The 21,999-nt window shown below is 37.5% G+C and overlaps 1 protein-coding gene across 1 annotated transcript in view; it reads left to right on the top strand.

Moving 5' to 3' along the window:
• The window catches only part of USH2A (usherin), a gene marked incomplete at its 3' end in the record, with an annotated part of 720,880 nt that overhangs the window by 390,468 nt on the left and 308,413 nt on the right, over positions 1–21,999 (top strand). The window contains exon 35 of the mRNA XM_024739202.1: positions 17,587–17,738. Coding sequence (XP_024594970.1) covers positions 17,587–17,738 — 152 coding nt within the window. The remainder of the gene's footprint in view (positions 1–17,586; positions 17,739–21,999) is intronic.

Here is a 21,999-nt window from a genome sequence, read left to right on the forward strand (position 1 = left end):
TCTTCCCGGACCGGGGCACGAACCCGTGTCCCCTGCATCGGCAGGCGGACTCTCAACCACTGTTCCTCCACCAGAGAAGCCCTGGGAGGCACTCTTGAGTTCAGTTCTTACTCACCCCTGATTTTTCATTAACTGTACTCCTCTAATGAAGGCCCGTAGTATTTCTTACCCAGATAACTTCAAGAGCCTCCTTATGCCCTACAAAAATTGAATGTATTCATTCAAAATATACTTTTGATGACCCACTAGGTGCCATCATTCTGATGATACCAAGATGAATTTGCCCAATCCTTGATCTTAAGAGGACCAGAGAGTTCCTTAGGAGAAACGTCCATGTAAACAAATAATAATGAGGTAGGGATGTGTGCAAGGTGCCAAGTGTATGGAGAAGAAGCAACCTGAGGATGTGGGAATGTCTTCCCTCTGGGTCTTTATTAAGATGTAGCAGGTCCAGAGGTATTTACACATTTAGACTGTCGTATTCTGTAAGGGGTACTGATTGTCTGGTTTTGTACACTCTAGGCTCCAAAATCTTGACTCTTAGTCAGCTATATACATAAAGGATTATTTCATTAGGACCTTATAAAAAAATGTTGAGAAGCAGTAAACCCACTTTCTATGAGAAGTATTTCCCAATGCATACCTATATGTGACAAAATATGAAAGGTATAAAAGGTTCATATATAAATATCCACTTGTTGCCTATCAAGCAATTGGTAACCTGTAGCCAGCATGGCATAGGAAACAGGCTCTCTGCTTTATAACTGATTCGGATTTAAACTATCAGCTCCTACTCATTAAACTTGGGATAATCTTTTTTTTTTTTAATTTAAAAAAAAAATTTTTTTTTTAAATTTATTTTTGGCTGCGTTGGGTCTTCGTTGCTGCGTGCGGGCTTTCTCTAGTTGTGGCGAGCGGGGGCTGCTCTTCGTTGCGATGTGCAGGCTTCTCGTTGCGGTGGCTTCTCTTGTTGCAGGGAGTCTGGGGATACTCTTTACCCAGGGGCTAGGAGCTTGGCCTCTTGGTTTCCGATTCCCCTCTTTCCTTTGTTCCCCAACCTGCTCCTGCCCCACAGCTTGTGCTGGGTAGCTTGTTCTTTGCTTCAGGACATGCTCAGAGAATTTCTCCTGTTCTAGCATCTTTTGTTCAATGCTGTACCAGCAGCTCTAGTGCCTGACACATAATCGGCGCTCAATCAAAAAATATGTTGATTATCACTGTCAAAAAAAAAATCACACAGAAAATAACAAGTGCTGGAGAGGACATAGAGAAACTAGAATCCCTGTGCATCGTTGGTGGGAATGCAAAATGGTGCAGCTGTTACGGGAAACAGTATGGAAAAATCTTCAAAACATTAAAAATAGAATAACTATATGATCCAGCAATCCCACTTCTGGGTATTTATCCAGAAGAACTGAAAAAAGGATCTTGAAGAGATATCTGTGCACCCACGTTCATTGCAGAGTTATTCACAGTAATCGAGATGGAAGCAACCCAAATGTCCATGGGTAAATGAATGGATAAACAAAATGTTGTATATGTATACAGTGGACTATTATTCCACCTTAAAAAAAAGAAGGAAATTGTCACATGTTACAGCATGGGTGAACCTTGAGAACATTATATGAGTAAAATAAACCAGTCACAAAAAGACAGGTATGACATAATTCCATGTATACGCGGTATCCAAAGTAGTCAAACACGGGGACACAGAATGTGGTTACCAGGGGCTAGGGGTTGGGGGTAAGGGGAGTGGAGAGTTTCTGTTCAGTGGATATAAAGTTTCAGTTTTGCAAGGTGAGAAACTTCTAGAGATCTTGCCCAACAATGTGCCTATAGTTAACACTACTATACTGTATATTTAAAATGGTTAAGATGGTAAGTTTCATGTTATGTGTTTTTCGCTACAATGAAAAACAAAAAGAGATGTAGGGAGGATGTAATAGAATGCAATAAACTTTAAAACCAGAAAAAAATCAAAATTAAGGACTGTGTTAGGTTAAAACAAACAAAAGTTTAAATTAGTAATCACAAAAAGATATATGCATAAAATATACATCTGTTAAAAAAGCGTGAGTTCATCTCTTTTTGTGCAACTTCCTTTTCTCACTTAACAATATGGTGGTAACATCTTTCCATGGCAGTTAAGTGTAGCTCAACTTCATTCTTTGGAAAGGCAGTGTAAACTCCCTCTGAGTGAAACCACAGCTTATGTGATCCATCTTTTATTGATGGACACTTAAGTTTCCATGATTTTGCTATTCTAAAGAATGCTGCTTGCTATGCATTGCCTTAGTCTGCCAAGTACTGGGTCGTTATCACTTGATTAACACCTAAGGCTTTGCTTCCTTCAAATATGCCCTGCTTAATCCTGGTGACTTGCTTCACACACCTGCAAAAATGGTGGTGTGACGCTCCACCTTTGTTTCTCTACTCAAGAGTCCTTTGCATCCACATTCCCTCTGGCAAAGGTGTTCTTTGCAGGCTGCAATTTCAGGCAGGATTTTAAAACCTCCGAGAAGAGCTACTTTTTAGGTCCAAGGTGGATAAGAACCCTTTATTCTGTAGGACCTTGGCTCTTCCTTTGTCATACCATTAGCCAGCAATGAGAAGCAGCACAAAGGATTACTGTCTAAGAAATGTGTGACCTGTATTGTGTAGATTACAATTGCATAATTAGAATTACGCTTTTGAGAGCTTCCAAATTCTCACGAGCTTTATCTCCCTTCAGAAGCTTTGGCCTTAGAAGCTGGAAATATGATTATTCCTCCCACTTGAGGTCTACTTTGCTAAAATCAGCATAGATATCCGACTCCACCAAACTTATTCCTCCTTGTCTAGCATAATATTTAGTAACATTTTAAACTCAGTAGAATATATATATATATTTAAAATACTAACTAAAACTATAAAATATGAAATTCTTATCCTTTATTAATACGTAGAATTTCTTGTAACTCTCCACTATCCTTACCTAAGTAAATTTACCTAAAATAGTTTCCCTGTTAGACTGTGACCCACATGAGGGCAGGGATTCTATATGCATTGTTTGCTGTTCTAGTCCCAGCATTTGGCAGGGTGCCAGTCATGGAGAAGATGAGTATTAAACAGCTGTTGGATGGATTAGTGTTTACTGATGCCAGGGACAATAATAAAATGGTAATTGTGTTGATGTGAGAAGCATAAGCGTATGCAATCGTACAGTACACATAAATGCACATTTAGAGCATGTCATAATTATGTAATACAGGTGGGATGATTTCAAAGGCAGTGGAAAGGCACCTCCATCTTGGCTTACTGAAGGCTCAAAGTACATACTTAGAGACTCAGTCATTTGGCAGACAGTTTCCTCAGCCTGGTAATTCGTAGACGTTCTAAAGAGAGACAGCATGCCAAGCTGGATCTGCTTTGCGTGCCTCAGTGTGAAAGGCTATCTTGTTATAGCCGTCAGGATTTGCTAATGTCAAGATGGGCATGAGAGCTGGGCACCCGTTAGACAAGGGTCCCAGGGTCTCCTTGAGAAAGGAGAGAATACTTGAGGAGCCTATGGAAACATTTTCCTAATTTAGCATTTTGTATTGACCCAGGGTTGTGAGCATTCATACATGGATATGTACCAAGGAAGTGACAATAATTTCAGTAAGAATAGGAAAATTTTAGGAAGTTGATTATTTTTGCAGACTTACACATAGTACCATGAAGACAACAGAACATTATTGAAAGAAAGTTTAGTTCAATTTTTTGAGCACATATATTATTTCAGGAATGGGTGGTAAACACACTAATTAACTGTAGACATTTATACACACTCTGTGTATGCTGTCCTTCACATTAAGAAAGGATACAGAGAAATTTTTAGAATGTATGTACATGAAGGTGTACGTGTAAATACTAAGTAAGTGCTCTACCCATGCAGAGAAAGAAATATTTGATTTTCTGCTAGTACTAATAATAGTAGTAATAGTAACAGCTACAATTTATAACTATGTGCCAGGAGCTTTCAATCTCATAACTAGCCCAGGAAATAGGTGCTGTTATTCCAACATTCAGATGTGGAAACTCAAATTTATAAGTATTAAGCAACTTAGTTACTCTAGGCAAGACAGCTAGTTAAGTAGGAACGTAATACAAAACAAGGTGTGAATGACTCAGAATGCATGATTTTATTCACTGCAATCCTCACCTCTACTTTGTGCAGAAATGCTCGTAATGTAGGATTCCACGTAGCCATGTGAAAAAAATATTTTTTTCAGATACTTTTACGGGTTCAGTGTCTCGCTCTCAGTGCCAAGATTCAACACTTCTAAGATCTCTGTCCTGATTTTTCTCTGGTTTTAAAGGAATAACTATTTTTTTTAACTTTTTATTTTGAACTAACTTTCTTTTTAAACAGTCAAAATATGAATCTGTTTTCTTTCCTGGAAATACTCAGATTTCCTAGAAGAAACAGATTATAGAATTCGGTGAATCACTTAGGAAAATGGCTTGACAGTTTGAAGCAAACCTTGTGTAACTTTTATGAAACACCTCCCATCCGTTTGTCAGGTAGAATTTCCCAAGCACGTTCTTTTTTAGATTCCGTTGATTCCGTTTTTAGGCAATCATAACAGTAATAAGGCATTCTTCCACGTTGTGAAAGCTGTTCTCTCTTTTCCTTTTTAATTGAAGGATCAAGTATTCACACAGGGAGATATCTGCCACATTCAATCATCATCCAGACCTTGGGGGGAAACCTCGGTTGACATTCACATTGCCACACTGGACTGGAAAAAACAAACAAATATGTTTGGAGCATCTATATTCACTATGCGTGTTATTTTTATGACACACCAAAGCATTGTTGTTTAATTCTTACAGTAAACAGAATTCTTCAATGTACATAGAGATACCTTGTATTAAATGTACATTGTATTGTACTTGTATTGAATTTCCTTGGTTATATATGGCAATCTGTCGGGCACCTTAGGAAATACAATTTGACATAACCTGATGAAGAGGCACAAAGATGTATATCCCAGTGGATGTGCTTTATGGACAATTACAATTCAGCTTCCCTGTGAAAATTAAACACCTTAAAAATTCTACCATTATGGAAGGAGAAAGGTGATAAACTTCAAACTGCTTATGATAGAGAGCCAGTGGGAATTAAGTATCCATTTTGTGGATTATCCACTGAAGAACTGAATTTGTAGAACTGGATTAAATAACCTGATCCCCCATACCACATAGCATAATATTGTTTTATCTTTTTATGGCTATCTTAGCTGATTATTAGCACAAGAGGATAAACAAGAGAAAGGCACAAAAAATACAATACGGTGAAATATAATAATTCCCTGTAATTTTTTTATGTTGTATATTTTTCTTTTGCCTCTTTAGATCCTCTCTCTACTCTCCTCCACTCAGCCCTGCATCCTACAAGGCTGACCTTTACTCACAGCATCAATGGGCTTCCTCTCTCTCTGGCTTCCTTTTGGTTTGTCCCTGGGCAGCAGCAGCAAGAGTTGAAAGAGTCAGAGGAGGGCTTCCCTGGTGGCGCAGTGGTTGGGAATCCGCCTGTCGATTCAGGGGACGCAGGTTCGTGCCCCGGTCCGGGAGGATCCCACATGCCGCGGAGCGGCTGAGCCCGTGAGCCGTGGCCGCTGGGCCTGCGCGTCCAGAGCCTGTGCTCCGCAGCGGGAGACGCTGCAGCGGTGAGAGGCCCGCGTGCCGCAAAAAAAAAAAAGAAGAATCAGAGGAGAAGGGAGTCTCAGAACTTTCTGCCAGGCTCTGGGCTCCAGGGCTGCCTTCCTCCACTAAAGGCTACAGCTCCTATCCAGTGGTCCTTCCCTGTCACTGCAGCTCTTTCTCCAGCTTCCTGAATCAGTTTTCATCCTTTCCCCTGCAAATTTAAGGATGCTTACTGGCTCCTAGGAGTCCTGACAATTTCTAACCAGGGATGCGTTGTTATCACTTGGTGCTTTCCATTAACTCTACCCATGTCCTTGTACATAGATCCTTCACTAAACTATCCTCATTTGTTCATTTGAGTTTCCATCAGGTTCCTACTGAGACCCTGACTCATGTCTAAATCTCATTTAATCCACAGTTAACACGCACAGTTCGGGGGGCTGGATGTAGAGTAAAGGTAAAATACTTCCTTTCATTCTGAGACTGGAAAAAGGAAATAAGTAAACAAACAAAAATTCTATTTTGTTGCACTTCATTTGGGCACATTAGACATTTTATAGCAAATAAAGAGGTCTGTGCTCAAAAGTTCTAGTTGCAGATTGTTTATCTAATACTCCTGTGATATTTCATTTTTAAATAGTAATCAACTTACTGATATCTCTTTGAAAGCTTTCAATTTCTTATTATGAAATCTTTGTTATAACTAACCAAACAATGGTGTACGAAACTTTTCCTCTTAACGAGGTAACTCCCAGTGCAAAGTCAGTTTAGAGATCTGTTTCTCAAATAAGCCTTATTCCCTAACGAACCTGGACTAGGTTAGCATCTGCCTTCCCTCCCCCACCCTCCCATGTTTTCTTCTATTCCCTCTGATTCTCCTATAATCAACTTTACATACACATAATGCACTTAGTCTGTCTTCTCACTTAGATTGAAAGTTTTCTGAAGGCAGGTACCAAGGCTGTTTTGATCACTTCTGTATTCCCAGCATGTAACACAATGCCTGGCACATAGTAGGTCCACCATAAATGCTTTCTGATGAATCAGATTACTATGCTAGTAGATTACCAAAAACCAAAGCCACTAAATCCAGTATATTTTTTTCAAAAATTATTTTATAGTATTTAGTAAGTAGCTATGTTTTCACACTGTACTCTCTGGGCTTGATTGGAGTAGGGGAGGAATCTTATGTAAAGACTTAGCAAACACATATAAGAAACTGCTAGGTGGTAGGATGAATGGATAAAGAAGATGTGGTACATATATACAATGGAATATTACTCAGTCATTAAAAAGAATGAAATAATGCCATTTGTAGAAACATGGATGGACCTAGAGATTATCACACTAAGTGAAGTAAGTCAGAGAAAGACAAATACCATATGATATCACTTATATGTGAAATCTTAAAAAAGTGATACAAATGAACGTATTTACAAAACAGAAACAGACTCACAGACTTAGAAAACGAAGTTATGGTTACCGGGGGAAGGGTGGGGGAGGGATAGTTAGGGATTTGGGGATTGATATGTACAAACTGCTATATTTAAAATAGATAACCAACAAGGACCTACTGTATAGCACAGGGAACTCTGCTCAATACTCTGTAATAACCTAAATGGCAAAAGAATTTGAAAAAGAGTAGATACACGTTATATGTATAACTGAATCACTTTGCTGTATACCGGAAACTAACACAACATTGTTAATCAACAATACTCTAATATAAAATAAAAAATAGAAAAAAAAAAAAACCCTGCTAGGTGATGACAGCATACAAGTAAGGAATACAGACCTGTCTCAAATGTGTTTTTGAGAGATGTGCAGATTATTTTTTTACAAGAAACATGCAGTTCGTGACATAGATCAGAGTAGGAGGAGACAGTCTCAGCTGACATTCCCATAACAAACTGGGCTTGAACTTATCCTGGAAGAAAGGGACAGCTCTAAGCTCATGCCTTTTACGTGCATAGCACCTAATTCTTTGGGGACTTTCATATATGCTCACTCATTTGGTACTCACATTAACTCAGGCCACCAGGGCAAGGAATAGTGTCCCAATTTTATTGGAGAGGAAATAAAAGCTTAGAAAATGTGAGTTCCTTAGCCAAGTTTTAAAGGTGCGTGGTCGCGAGAGAACAGCCGTATGCAGTGTTAGAAAGTTCTTCAAAGGGCGGCCACCAGCTGGGAAGTCTTCCACTTTGCCCCCTGATTTTGTGTCTGTGGCTTATTTTTTCTCCACCACATTTAAGAGAGTGCCCAGAACATAGTAGGCACTCAATAATTACTGTGCTGATTGGATGAATAATCATTTACATGTACAGGCATAAAATAGACACTTAAAAATAACTGGCCATAAAGGTAAAATTCTGCAGCTCTGTTTTTTTCCTCCTGATAAATATGGAGCAGGCATCTTTTCATGTCAGTATATATAGCTCTCCCTCATTTTTCCTAAAGCTTAATCGAAAGTCATTGAATGAAACCACAGCTCTATCCCACCATGAGGGTACCAGGTACATGACTAGTGTGCATTCTTTGGTGCAACTGCATCTCATCGATGCCAACTAACCATTACTTATAAACAACATTGACGATGAGGTCAGATGTTTGGTCCAGTACACAGTGCTCAGATGGATTCTGGTTTATCTTGAGGTAGTGTAGCAAGAAAGATTCAGCCAAGTTAGAGCCTCAGGAGTCCCCAAGGCTAGGGGAAAGGCCCCTGAACCAGCTGTTAACCCCTTCCTTCTCAAACTAAAGCAAACTAAAATGTAAGGAATAAAAATAGAAAAGAAAGCTGGTATAGCTACTTTAATATCAGACGAAGGAGATGTTCAGGCAAACAGGATTATTAGAGATAATTAGGTAACTTCATATTGATAAAACATTTACTAAAATTAAGGACATTTTTTTTTCATCAAAATGTGCTATAAACTAAGTGCCTGAAAGGATAAGTAACAGAATGGGATATGATATTTACAACACATGTAACTATCAGAAGACCAGTATCCACAATATATAAAGTATTCCTAAGAATCAATAATAAACTGGGGAAAGATCTGGAAAAGCATTTCACAAAAGAAAAAATAAATTAAATGGCTGATAGACATAAGGAAATGTACTCAGTCTCTTTAATAAGCTGGGAAATAAAATAATACCAAAACAAGGCACCATTTTATGCAAAAAAATACTGGCAAAAATTTAACAGTGACTGTACAAGGTCTTTTTGAGGATATGGAACAATGAGGACTCACAGGCACTATAGGTGGTAATGGGAATTGATGTACTTTTAAAAGGAGTTGAGCATTGTCTTACTAGACAATTGAATATATCCCAACAACTCCACTCCAGTATCTATACCCTAGGAAACTTGTACACATGAGACACAGGACACATGTGCCAAAATGATTATAGCTACATTGATATATCAGCCAAAATGTGGAAACCATCTAAATATCAACAATAGAATAAATATATAAATTGTGCCTTACAAAAATACTATACAGCCATGGAAATGAGCAAAGTATGGCTACCCTCAACAACATGGATAGAACTGGTGCATATTATGTTGGACAAAAAATGATGCAAAAAATGCTTAAATATTATTTTATTAATTCAAAGTAGAAAACACACAAAACTTAATTGCTTTGTTTAGGGATGCATTTTTAGGTAGAAAAGCAAGAAAATGGTTCTTAAAGTCAATCTAGTTGTCTGTGACGGGGGAAGGGTTGGAATCATGAAGGACTCATAAGACATTTGCAGGGTGCTGGCAATATTCTATTTTCTAATCTTGGCGATGGTTATAGGAGTTTTGCTTTTTAACTTGTTTTAAAAATATAACATATTTTACACACTTTTCTATATTATGTTTTATTACATAATTTTTTAAAGATGGAAAAAAAATAGATCCACAGAAACTGTCGAGTATCCTGTTTGGTGCCCTGTGGAGTCTGAATGCTTCAGTGCCAACCATCACGGCCAAGTTAGCAAACCTCTCTCAAACCTGTTTTTCTCATCTGTAAAGGAAAAGTGAAACTCTTTCTGCTTTCATGGGTATTTGCTGAGGACTAAAGTATCTGATTAAAATATAAATACAGTTATTTTTTCAGCATCAACTTCCCCTGCCTTTCAAGTGTTTGCCTCTTCTGTCATGCTTCCCTACATAACAGTTTTTGTTTTCTATTTTAGTTAAATGTTGTTTTTGGAGATAATTCTAGATTTACATGCAGTTGTAAGAAATAATGCAAAGAGAGCCATGTGTACTTTGTCCAGTTTCCCCTAATGGCCAACATCTTCCAAAGCTATGGTACACTAGTGCAACGAAAATTTTGACACTGATACAGTCAAGATACAAAACAGGCCCATAACTTTCTTTTTTAATCCTCAAATGAAAATCAGTCCCTTTTAAACCATTAGTATAGAGGTAAGCTAGTTCTTCGGTAGCAGGTTTTTATGAGTTTTTTTATTGGGAATTTCACAGTCCATCTCTGATAAAGATAGATACCTCTCTCTTCGACTAGTGACGTTGTTATACCGTATTTAGTCTAACACATCCCAGTCCTAAGCTCGTGTTTGTTTTATTAAAAAGGAGAAAGTACAGTTGACCCTTGAGCAATGCGGGTGATGTGATAGAAAATCCACGTGCAGTCCTCCCTCAGCATCCATGAGGGATTGGCAGGACCAACTGCAGGTACCAAAATCCGCAGGTGCTCAGATCCCCATAGTCAGCCCTCCCTACCTGCGGTTCTGCATCTGTGGAATCAACCAACCCCAGAATGTGTAGTTTTGTATTTACTGAAAAAAATCCACATATAAGTGGGCACATGCAGTTCAAACCCATGTTGTTCAAAGGTCAGCTATATATAAAAGTGTTAAAGATATCTCTCTTAGAATATGCCACGCACTACTGCTGAAATGTGGCATTTCCACATCCCTGCCTGGGTTACAACTAGTTATGATACATTCAGGAAAATGTGGCTTTAAAAATTATTAATATTATTTTTTCTTTTTGATATTTTCATCTGTCCTACTGTTCCCTACCTCCATGCTCTTCCCTACGCCAGTATTATATATGTCATTCTAGGTTAATTTTTCTAAATAAGACTTTCATTATGCCCCTAGTCAGTACATAAAAGCATCAATGGTTCTCCCGTGTATCATAAAATCCCAACTTCTTGGAGCAGCGTTCAGGCCCTAACTCCCTTTGAATCCTTATTTTCTATTAGACTTTAACCAATTACAGCAACGACAAGAAAATACTGGTCTATTCAGGATATCTTCACTATACCTTGCACTAGCTTCCTTCCACATGTTGGTAAATATCATTTCCCTACCAGGGGCGTCTTCCTGAGTCATTGCCTTTTCACCTTGTACCATTTATGGAAGAACCTATGGAAGATGCAGCTTCCTTGAAGGGAAGACATGGCTGCTCTGAAAAGCTTTTAGTACTCGCTTTAGCCAGAGTGGTTGTTCCCTGCTAGAAGCTTCTGTACTTACTGTCTGTACCATTTGTTGGGCAAAACCATAAAGGTTTTGTGGTGCTTATCACTCATCTAACTCTTGGATTGTTATTTAGTTAGACCTGTGTTTAACCCTTTTCTTACTTCCATAAAGGTAGATACTATTTCTTATTCTTTCTGTGCCCCAAAGCACCAAGCACAGTACCTTTCAGGTAGTTGGCTTTCAATAAATATATGTTAATTTTTTCATGAGCCTCATCCTCATTGCTTTGAGGGCTAGAGCATGTTCGTCAGTTCTTAATGCGAGTGGAATTCCTGCATATCTTAGGAGAGAAAATTAGGCTGGAAATGGATAACAGGAGTAGTGGCAGCAGTGGGATGAGATTGCCAGATCCCACCGCTGAATTTATCCTTGTATGACTTTGGGAAGTAGCTCAGCCTCTCTGAGACTGCATTCCCTCATCTCCACGACAAGGCAAATAACAGTTCTAACTTCCTGGTGTCGTCAAAGTTAACAGAAATAATTCATATTAAGCCTGCCGCCTATTGTCCGACTCAAAGTAAGTGTTCAGTACATTTTTTAATAATTGTTTTCTAATTTCAAAAATACTTACATGGCATTTTAAGAACTTAGCATTTTCCTTTTCCCAAAGCTATCTGTACGTGTCCTGTGCTCTAGTCAAAGAATGAAAGTGTCTTCTTAGGCTATGTTTAAAATGGCCACTAGATTATATTCACTAGTTTTTGTACCTCACTTTGGGAATCTGAGGTCAATAAAAATTGTTGTGTTAAGAGATATTTTAGACTTATTACTTAATGTATGTTTTGAGAACTGAATTATACAATGTTTCATATCATACTAATATTATTTATATCAAAACATTTGCTAATAAAAACAAGCTATGAACTTTGCTTGCCTGTCTTGACAAGAAATGGAGTGTTCTTTTCAAATGGTATCTCTTATTGTCCACAAATTTGACTCTGTGTCCTTAATTCAAGATTTTATAGTTAACGGCCTTGCCCAAATCAGATCAGAGGAAACGCCTTGTCTTAGGCTCTTTTGGGGGAGCGGGACACAGGTGGATTCCAGCTCTAAACCACAGTAGTATCCCACTTTGGTCTGACCTTAGATCTGGTGATTGGCTGGTAAGACCTGGACCAAAAGGCAGAAAACCCAGAGAGGTCAGCACCGCTAGTCTGTTTCATCCTTACAACATGCTTATGGTGGCCCCAGCTTCCTGGTTCTGGGACAGGAAACTCATCTTGCTAGTACTGGCGAAGACCAGATTGATCACTGATTGCATGTGACGTGATCAGATATGTGTTTTGAAAACTGCCCCTCTGACTATATTATCAAGAATAAATTTTGTGGGAGTATGAATAATGCATCAAAACACTTAGGTGGCTATAATTCTTAGGTACGAAATGGTGGCAGAATGGACTAGATGGCCATGGATGTAGAGATGGGGAAAGATCAATTTGGGATGTAAGGTCTACAGGACCGAGGATGGAGTTGGTGTGGTGGATGAAGTAGAGAAGCGTGTCCAAAATGACTTAAAAGGCAAACTATTTATCCAGTGCACACTGGCTCTACAATTGATCTTTTAGCCCTATAAATCTTTTAGCATCCTACAAATACTTGAATTTGAATATTGGTCGAATATTGGTTGAATATTGGTCACCTAAGAAAGCTGGGTAACTCTGTGTGTGTGTGTGTGTATGAGTGTGAGATCTCACCTGCCCTGAGTCTGGACTTCAGTCTCATCCACTCCTTATGTATCATGAATTGTAAAAATGTGAGCAGTTGAATTAGCTGTCACAAATGTCACTTAATTTCATTCTCAGCTCATTTGCCATGTGCTCATCTTACTCTGAGCTCTTCTCTCAGTAACTGTCTATTATTTCTTTATCCAAAGTTCTAAATGTCATGGTTATAGTTTCTCAGCAGAGCTTGCTAGGGGCTGACTTGTTAGAGTCCAGGAGACAAAACAAAGAAGTTACTTTTGAGAGCCTGTCACTGAGGGAGAGTGGAGAACTCAAAATGGAGACACTAGACTTGAAGTGTAGCCACTGAGTGACATTAAGGGGAAGAGCTGCGTAAGTATCCTCTATCTCCTCAGTCCAGTCCTGGAGGGTGTCACTGAATTAGCGGATACAGTCTCTGACGTCTGTTTGAATCATCACAGAATGATTCAGTTATATTCATTATTGTCTGTGTGAAACTATAGGAAAGTGTGTAGTGCTTGCTGGAAAGATTTCTTCCAAAAATGGTTAAGATTTTTAAGTTTGTGCTTCAGGGATGAGATTGAGTTATAACAAAAATTAACTCCCATAAAATATCTCATTTCCCATTGTGTCAGATAAATGAGATATTATGCACATAATCCCAGCGGAAAAGAAGTTCTCTGTTCCCCAATTACGTAAGAAAAGGGAAATATTGATTTGGGTACTTTCTGTTTCAGTGTTGAAAAGCAGGTCAAGAAGATGGAGTTTCAGGAGTCTTAAAATTTCTTTAAGAGCTTCTGCAACATGTGATTTGCACATAAGTGCAATAACATAAGTGATTTGCACGTTGTGTGCCCATCACATACAATGATTGCTTAGCAAAGTGCCTGGCGTATATAGTAATTTCTTGTCTTCATTATTATATTATTAGTGTGATTTTATCTATTTTTCTTCTCTTAAATTTTCCATGTGCTAATTGGTTTCTCACTATGTACCTCTCATTTCTTAGCTTTAATTCCCTTGTGCTTTTGTGTGTCAAGTATTAAATGGCATTAAAGCAAATACTCTCTGTAAGTATTCTTTGAGTTACCATAGATGGTGACATTAGAATAAAGAAGAACAGATGCTGACAGCTGCACTTTTTTTGTGGAGCCAGAGGGGTACCTGATAGTAAAATGAAGACACTTTCTCAAAAATTTGGGAAATAAGGGAAGTGGACCTGCTTTCGGAAAGAGACATGGTACAGAGTTATCTTCAGAAAGGAAAATGGGTCAAAGCACTAGCTTTTTAAAGTATAAGCTCATTTAAATTTTAAAAAGCTTTCATCCTAAAGGATGTATTGATCAAGCTCTAATTGGTCAAGTAGAAAATGCATTAGGTATTCAAGACAGACTATATTTAATATTGTACAAGGAGTTGGTTACAAGAGCATTGGAAGGACCGGAAGAAAAAAAAAAGGGTGAAGGAGGTGGATACCAGGAGAACAAAAAGCGTGATTGCCAGCAAGGTGCTTAGTTCCCTGGGCAGGAGCTGAGCTGTGGGCCCGCTGCTGGATCTGCTGATTTGAATTGGATGCTTGAACCATCAAGAGCCACCGAGATTCCACTACTGAAGAAGCTGCAAATACGGAAGAGGAGCTTGTGATGTCCGGACTGCGTGTTGTGGCCCCTGCTTGGCTGTGTAGTGACAGTCAGCAAAGGCCTCTGCTCTTGGAGCTGGAAGCTGGATGTTTTCTTTCTTCCTGCTTCTGCCCTTCTAGCAATGCCTCCTCTTGGTGAAACTTACTAGAAATGCAACCAGCAAGAGCGCTACAAACGTAATGTGCTGGCTGTTGGGCTCAGTGCACAGAGCAGACTAGAAGTGTGGATGTAGAGCTGTGATGAGATGACTTAGATGAATAAGCAGCTGAGCTATTCAGCCGCCATGCCCACTCTTCTACCTTCTGTTACTTTCCACTACTGTTGATAATCACTGCATGCTTCCACCCCAAATGATACTACTCTGCTTTGGACAGATGAAGATGCTCTTACCCTCTGTCACTGTAGTCATATCTGGGTGGTACTAATTCCCCTTTCAGTTTAGATACAACCCACATGGATATTCTACAACTTAAAAACTAAACTATAAACTAAAAGCCACGAACTTTTAAAATATAAATCAATAGGGAAAAGGAGGAGGGAAAATTAGTTATTATATACAAATCTCTATGTACTAAGCACGAAATAAAAAATAACGTCTACAATTCTTGTTTCTATAACTAGTTAAGGCCATAGTTGATATTTAAAACTTCTTCCCCTTGCTCTCAGCCAGTTGCCCATCTGTTTGGGATTCTTGACCTAGCGATGCAACCAAATGTGTACTACTAAAAGGTCTGTGTCCTTAGTGGTTGTGGCTTAAGGTACTTTAGACTTTTAAAAGTTACATGTTCAGACCTGGTCAGACAAAGGGATGTCCTTGGGAAAGTCCGGAATGTCAGCCTGCGGAAGGAAGCTAGTTCCTCCTTCCACATAGTAAATTTTTCTTTGCCTGTTGATCTAGTTGCACTAGGATCCCAAATTACCAGGTTATCAATAATATTCTCAGTTTCTAATTTACTGGTACCTTGGTGATGCCCCATGATATAAGTATTCCTCTCTGTGAGCAGAGAAAGCACGAATAGTTTGTGTAGCATATGAAGTATAATAGTGAGAGGTAATACGCTGACTACCTTCTCTTGAGTCCAACGTTTTCTCACTATAGAAAAACCAGCATCCAATACAGGTTCCTTGTTCGAAGCAGACGTAGCATCCTATAGGAACCCCAGATCCACAGGGTGTTATCTCTCAGCTTGGGCTGTGAGGTAGGCTTCCAGAGGCCATTTCGGCAATCTCCCAGACGATGGGTTGATGAGGTATATTGTAAGATGGATAACTTCCATAGTTGTAGTTAGTTCACTTCCTCCTTCTTTTGCTATAAACTGATTTCGTAATCAAAAGCAGCATTGTGAGAGATATTCTGACAACAAGCACAGCATTCCATAAGCTCACAGACGATGGAGCTGCCAGACCACTGTGAACAGGTTCTAGAAGTGAGCAACTCCTTCCCAGGAGAGAGGGACGCTTGTAAAAAGTCTCCTGGTATAATGATTCCCAGAGTGAAGCTGTCCCTAATATGGTGACGGATGAATGTTTGATCTACTTTCAGGACATTCACAAGACCAGATCTGCTATTCATAGGCTGAGAGTCAGGCATCCTGGAAGCCATCTCTCAGGGACTCCCTTGATGACCTTTGATTTTGCTAGAGTCTTTGTTTCAAAACTCACTCCTTCTCTAAATCCTGATTTTGAGCTATTCTATAATATCAACCTTCTAGCAAGTTTCTTTTCACATTTCAGGTATCTAGATATCTTTTTCCTGTTGTCTTGAATTTTCACTCTGTATTGGATGCTGATATTTTATTCCTATGCTGCATATACAGTAATGTATTCATTCAGTCAATATTTTTTAAGTACCTACTATGTTTTAGTCATAGTGCTAAGCTCTAGAAATACACAGATGAGGAAGAGTCAAGATTGCCTTGGGGATCCTGTAGCCCATTGGCAATGTCAGGCAATTAAATAAGGAATAATGGTACTAATAATGTGAGAAGTGGGAAAGTAAACACTATGATGAAGATGTGCTGTGCGCTAGTGGAGAGGCACCCAGCATCTGTCCTCAGGGAAGGCTGTCTGACAGATGACCAGTTAAGTCCTCAAGGACACACCCAGGAGGGCACTGCGAAATTAATTTTAGTTTGAAAGAGGTTCTAATTTAGCATGCAAGCAAAGTTCTGTTTCCCCCAGTATAATGTTTAATGAGTGTGAGGATGCTGTATTTCCAGTGAACAGAGATCCCTAACTTCCTTTTAATGCATGTTTGGATGCAGTAAATCAAATGATTATATTAGCCATATAAATGATTATATTAGCCATTCAGTCTCTCAAATCTCTGTTAGTTGATTTCACGAAAATGCACATAAGTTCTGAAATAAATTTAAGTTGATCATTAAATCTAGCAAATCATAGTTTCTCTAACCCATTCATGAGTGTCTCATAAATGTAATCCGTGCAAATTGCCAAGGCTTTCTGTTTAGGTGATTCAGTGTTGTAATTGAGAGCATGGGCTCTGGAGCCAGACCGCCTAGATTCAAATCCTTACTCCGAAACCTGCGAGCTTTGTGCCCTTGAGCAAGTGACCTAAGCTATCTGTGCCTGATTTTCCTCATCTATGAAATGGCGATCATAATACTGCCTTTATTATAATAGTGCTGTGAGGAGAGAGTTAAAAAGGAGGATGCTCTTGGAACAATGCCTGACACATCCTGAGTCACACTCAATGCATTACCCAACAAGGTCGTCGGACTTCTAAAGCACATCTATTAGGATATCATTTTAGAAAGCAATACAAATTATAAACGTACTTAATTTATTCATTTTTTATATGGAACACCAATGACAGCAGTTAACGTGATGCAATAGAAAGATTCCTATACTGGGACCCTTGGGTTCTATTTGTGTCTCTATACTAATTAGCTTAACATTTTGATATTCAAGAGTTTAAAGTCGGTTTTATTCTTTGGAAAGAGACAGGGTTTAGACTAAGGGAGAGACTGTGATTCCACGAAATTAGAAATCATATCAAGAAGTGCTTGCTTCTTTTAAGACATTCTTTGCTATTGTCTAACAATCATACTAAAAGGCAATTATTATCTTCCCAGGTGTTATCACAAGTTACGGACTATATCTAGATGGTATATTAATTCACAATTCCTCAGAACTCGGCTGTCATGCTTCTGGATTTGCTCCTTGGAGCTTACATTCCTTCAGAGTCCAAGCCTGCACGGCCAAAGGTTGTGCTCTGGGCCCACTGGTGAGTGTATGAATTTACATTCCGGAAATGTATTAAATGTCAGATGACAATGAATAGGCAACTCTGCACAGCTAGCCTTTCAAGTTGGACGGGAGAGTTTCTTTTTATAAAATTTCAATTAAGGGTTAGTGGGATTTTATATTCAACATAAATTTCAAGACTGCACATAGGTCTAGTGAAGGACAGAATGTACATTTTACTGAAATTTCAAACGGTAAGTTGACCAGCTGAGCAGGCATACATGCAATTTTGCCCAATTTAGTGACATAGTTACAGTTGATGTTTTTCTTCCAAGTAATGAACTCGACCACTTGAGTAAGTTTAGGATTGAAAAGTGAAAATAATTAAAAGCGCATTACTGCCACAGTATGTCAACACTTGCTTCCCAACAAGTATATTAATCAATTAAAAGATTGTTTGCCTCATCCATTAGAATAATATATTTTAATTTCATGAGCGTGATATATTAATAAGAACAGTATTTAAAATTACATTAATATCAGCTTTTGATATCCACATTTCAGTAATCTATATCTACCTATATTTCATTTGTAGTTGAAAGATAGACAAAAGTGTGCTTTTTATTACTGGTATAATTCTCAAAACCCAGTTGATTGTACATAATTGTCATAGACCAGCATGACATTCTTTAGTTTCAAAACATAACATTTGACTCTTGTGCATATTTCTTGATTAATTAGATTTAGCTTCTTTTAAGGGAAATGCTCATTCATTTTAGATATTTTTTGGCAGTCTTTCCTAATGGCCTATCATTTTAATGCATTTTGTCTTCATTGAAGAGTGTATTCTATAAATATTACCTTGAAAAACAGCTCTACCATTTAATTTTTTGCTTCCTTATTTTTGCTCACACCTCCCGTTTCGCTTCAGAGATTGGTTGCTTTCCAAGCTGCTAACACCATCTATCAGTGGAGCTGAGCTGTAGTCTTTATTGCCATTAAGTATTTTATAGCCTGGACCCCTCTGATGGTTACTTACTCTTAAAAGCAGGAATGGCAATAGGCCAGCCTTTCTTCTCCATTCAAAAAAGAAAAAGAAACAAAAGAACACATCCCATGAGCTTGAAACGGAGACTTTTTCAAAAATATAAAGTGCATATTGTGGTCCTGGCTACTAAACTGGGTCCCGCTCTGTCTCCTGATGTTCTGGTAACTTTAAACAAGGGGGACATGGTTATCAATCTATGTCTTGTACAGTTAATAGGCGATGTTGACCTGAAGGAATCAAATTCCACAATGCCTGATGGGAAGGAGGAAACCGAATTGGATTGTAAAACCCTACTCTCCCACGGCCTCACACATCCTAGACTCAGTTCCGACTTAAAGCACAGAGCTATTTTCTCCTTTTCGTGTTTTTCTTTATCCTGTGCTCAGTATACAAACACTTTTCCCAAGTCAATGATCCATCTCTAATTACTGGGATTGAATAACAATGTCTTTATTTAGAACAAGTCAACTCTGTGTTGCCAAGAAGTTAAAACCCATGGTCTTCAATTGATTTCTAAAAATTTTTTTTTTTTTACCAATTACAATACATGTTATGCCCTTAAGAGATTACATATTTGAGTGTTCTAGATAGCTCTGGATATCTGTCACAATCATGAAAGGTATTACAGATTCAACTCTTTTTGTTGATGATGATTCTTTTGAATGTGTCCTTGATTTAAGGAATCTAGGAATCAATCTTCAAAGCCAGAATTATCATTAAATCATAATATGATGTTCAACAAAATCCAGCCAAATTGCATGTACATATATCACTTAAAGGTATTCTTTATCTGAAGCCCAATGTTATAGCAAATATTTCATTGAAACAAAAAAATTTATGATCTCTATTTTTAAATCTTTTGCTGGAAGAAATCAAAGAATTAATTTTCCAGAGTCAACTTTTTTTTCTTCACCTAACAACATTCTTTAATGATAACTCTTGGTTTTTAGAAAGAGAAGCCTGTTTGTTTCACCACTTACATATTTAATATCATTGTTTTCCATGCACATAGGGAAATACCATTCAGCGTTTCCTATGGCAAATATGCTCTATAGCCTTGAATGTGGTCTGGTTCACCCTCAAAACTTTCTAGGTTGCTCATATAATAAAGCAAAACAGAAAAAAAGGACAAATTTGATAAAATAAAATATTTTTAAAATAAAAATACTTGCATAAATTACATATTCTTACCACCTTAATTAACATTAGTACAATATTTTTTGTGCTCTTAGCCTAGCCAAGTTTACTCCCTGTTATTCGTGATTCAGAAGAAATTGCTCTGTACCATCTGAAAAAAAAAAAAAGATTTCTATGTGTTTTGTTCAGTTCTTGTCCATTTACACAATGTATTTGGATTTTAAAGAAATTCCAACGTAAAAAACAATTTACAGTGCCTTTGATCTTAAGTTTTTAAGATGCTAATGTGTATTGTCCAGCTAAATCCAGTAACTGAGGTTTCATAAATGTTTGAAATTATGAAAAAAAATGAACAGAAAATTCAGCACCAGGAGAACTGTTTAAATGCTTTCCTTTTTTTCAATTATATTGTTGAATTGCAATTAGAAACCCTTCACATTTTGTGTTTCTTTAATAATATGCAATAAATTTGTCCATAGGAAAATCACTTCGCTTTTGTTTGTTTGTTTTTCTCTTATCCACTGTTAGGTAACACTGGTAGAGTCTAAGACGGGGAACTTTATGACTGTATCTGGCCTTGGAACATTCATTAGATTCAGTTCTCCAAGGACCCTTTTAAGGATGAAGTGTGAAACTATAGGTCACCGCTGCATGACGTGGTTAAAAAGCTGCCTTGGTTTCTTGGTGATGGCATGCTTATACAGATAAACACACCCAGACACACATGTACACATGCTCATATTTTCACAGCCATTTTTAAAATAAAGAAACGAATACATTTTGTTATTTAAGACATCTAAATCTTAATGGCAATAAACGTTATGGTCAAGAAAATCCCATGTGGAATATCTGTCCTATACCTGCTATTTTTCCCCCATGCCTCCTTGGAAAACATGCTTTATTCTATGAAACCTTAAATTTCTCAACTATTACAAAAGGAAAATCATGCCTACTTTACAAGGGGTTGCTGTGAAAATTTAAATGAAATATTTATACAAAGTTTTCTGGTACATGGTAAGAGTTGTATTAAAGATAACAATTTTATTAAAATGTTTGTTTTCATTGCATGTTTCTTCTCAAATATTTTTTTTTTCTGTGTCAAGGGAGTTTCCCAGGTGAAAGCCAAGTCAACCTTCTAGAATGCCTTTTCCTTAGCATTTTTTAAGGCAAGGTTGATAAAGAAAATGGTAATTAAAAAAAAACAAAACAAGTCAGAGAAAAATAGTACAACTGCCTAATTTAATATAGTGTAAAAGCACTGAAGCATTTATCCATATACATAAGGAAATTTTAAAATTCTGTTTATTTCAAATTAACCAGATATTTGAGAATAATAATATAATTATCTGGATTTTCCCTTAATTCTTCAGCTTCTTGAGTCTCCTTTTATTTGCAACCCTTTAAAATAATTTTCTATACAATAATTTGAACTACATACATAGATATAAACCAATTGTATTTGTTATGAAATATTAAAATGATGAATTGATATTTTTCTAGCCAAGTTTCTTTATCCTTTTTTGTACATAGCTATTAGACTAAAAAAATGACTAGGAGTTATAGATCTAAAGAACCCCATAGCCTTACTCAGATGAAAATAAAACATGTCATGACCTCATACTTATTAAAAATTAACACATTGTCTTTTCCACATTTATTTTTATAATTGGGAAAGTGTATTCGTCCTAACAAATGAAGGCTACATAATTGAGAATATTTGCCTGACTAAGGAGTTCATGTTTGGTCACCTTCCTGTGAGGCGTGAGCCTGTATTTTAAGAATAAGGTCAACATTATCAACATATTCAGTAAATCTGAAAAGGCCAAACATTTATGAGGGATGCTTATGAGTTTGTGGTGATTAGTTAACAAATTTAAGCCAGTTATTAAAAGATGCTAAAATATCCTGAACCCCTTTCTGCTTTCTTTCCAACTTCATCTTCCTCTGTTCTCTTAGTTATTTTACTTATTTAGCTATTAAAATCTTTCTGGCCCCTGTGTAGTGAAGACTTATATTTATCTCAGATTTCTTCTCTTCAAATAAGTCATTTTTTGTTCTTTTCTGCATACACTCATTACTACTATATTAATGAAATTTCAACTTTTTGTGATTATAC

The sequence above is a fragment of the Neophocaena asiaeorientalis genome, unplaced genomic scaffold (genome assembly GCF_003031525.2).
Source record: "Neophocaena asiaeorientalis asiaeorientalis breed wild unplaced genomic scaffold, Neophocaena_asiaeorientalis_V1.1 scaffold477, whole genome shotgun sequence".
NCBI classification, from domain to species: domain Eukaryota; kingdom Metazoa; phylum Chordata; class Mammalia; order Artiodactyla; family Phocoenidae; genus Neophocaena; species Neophocaena asiaeorientalis.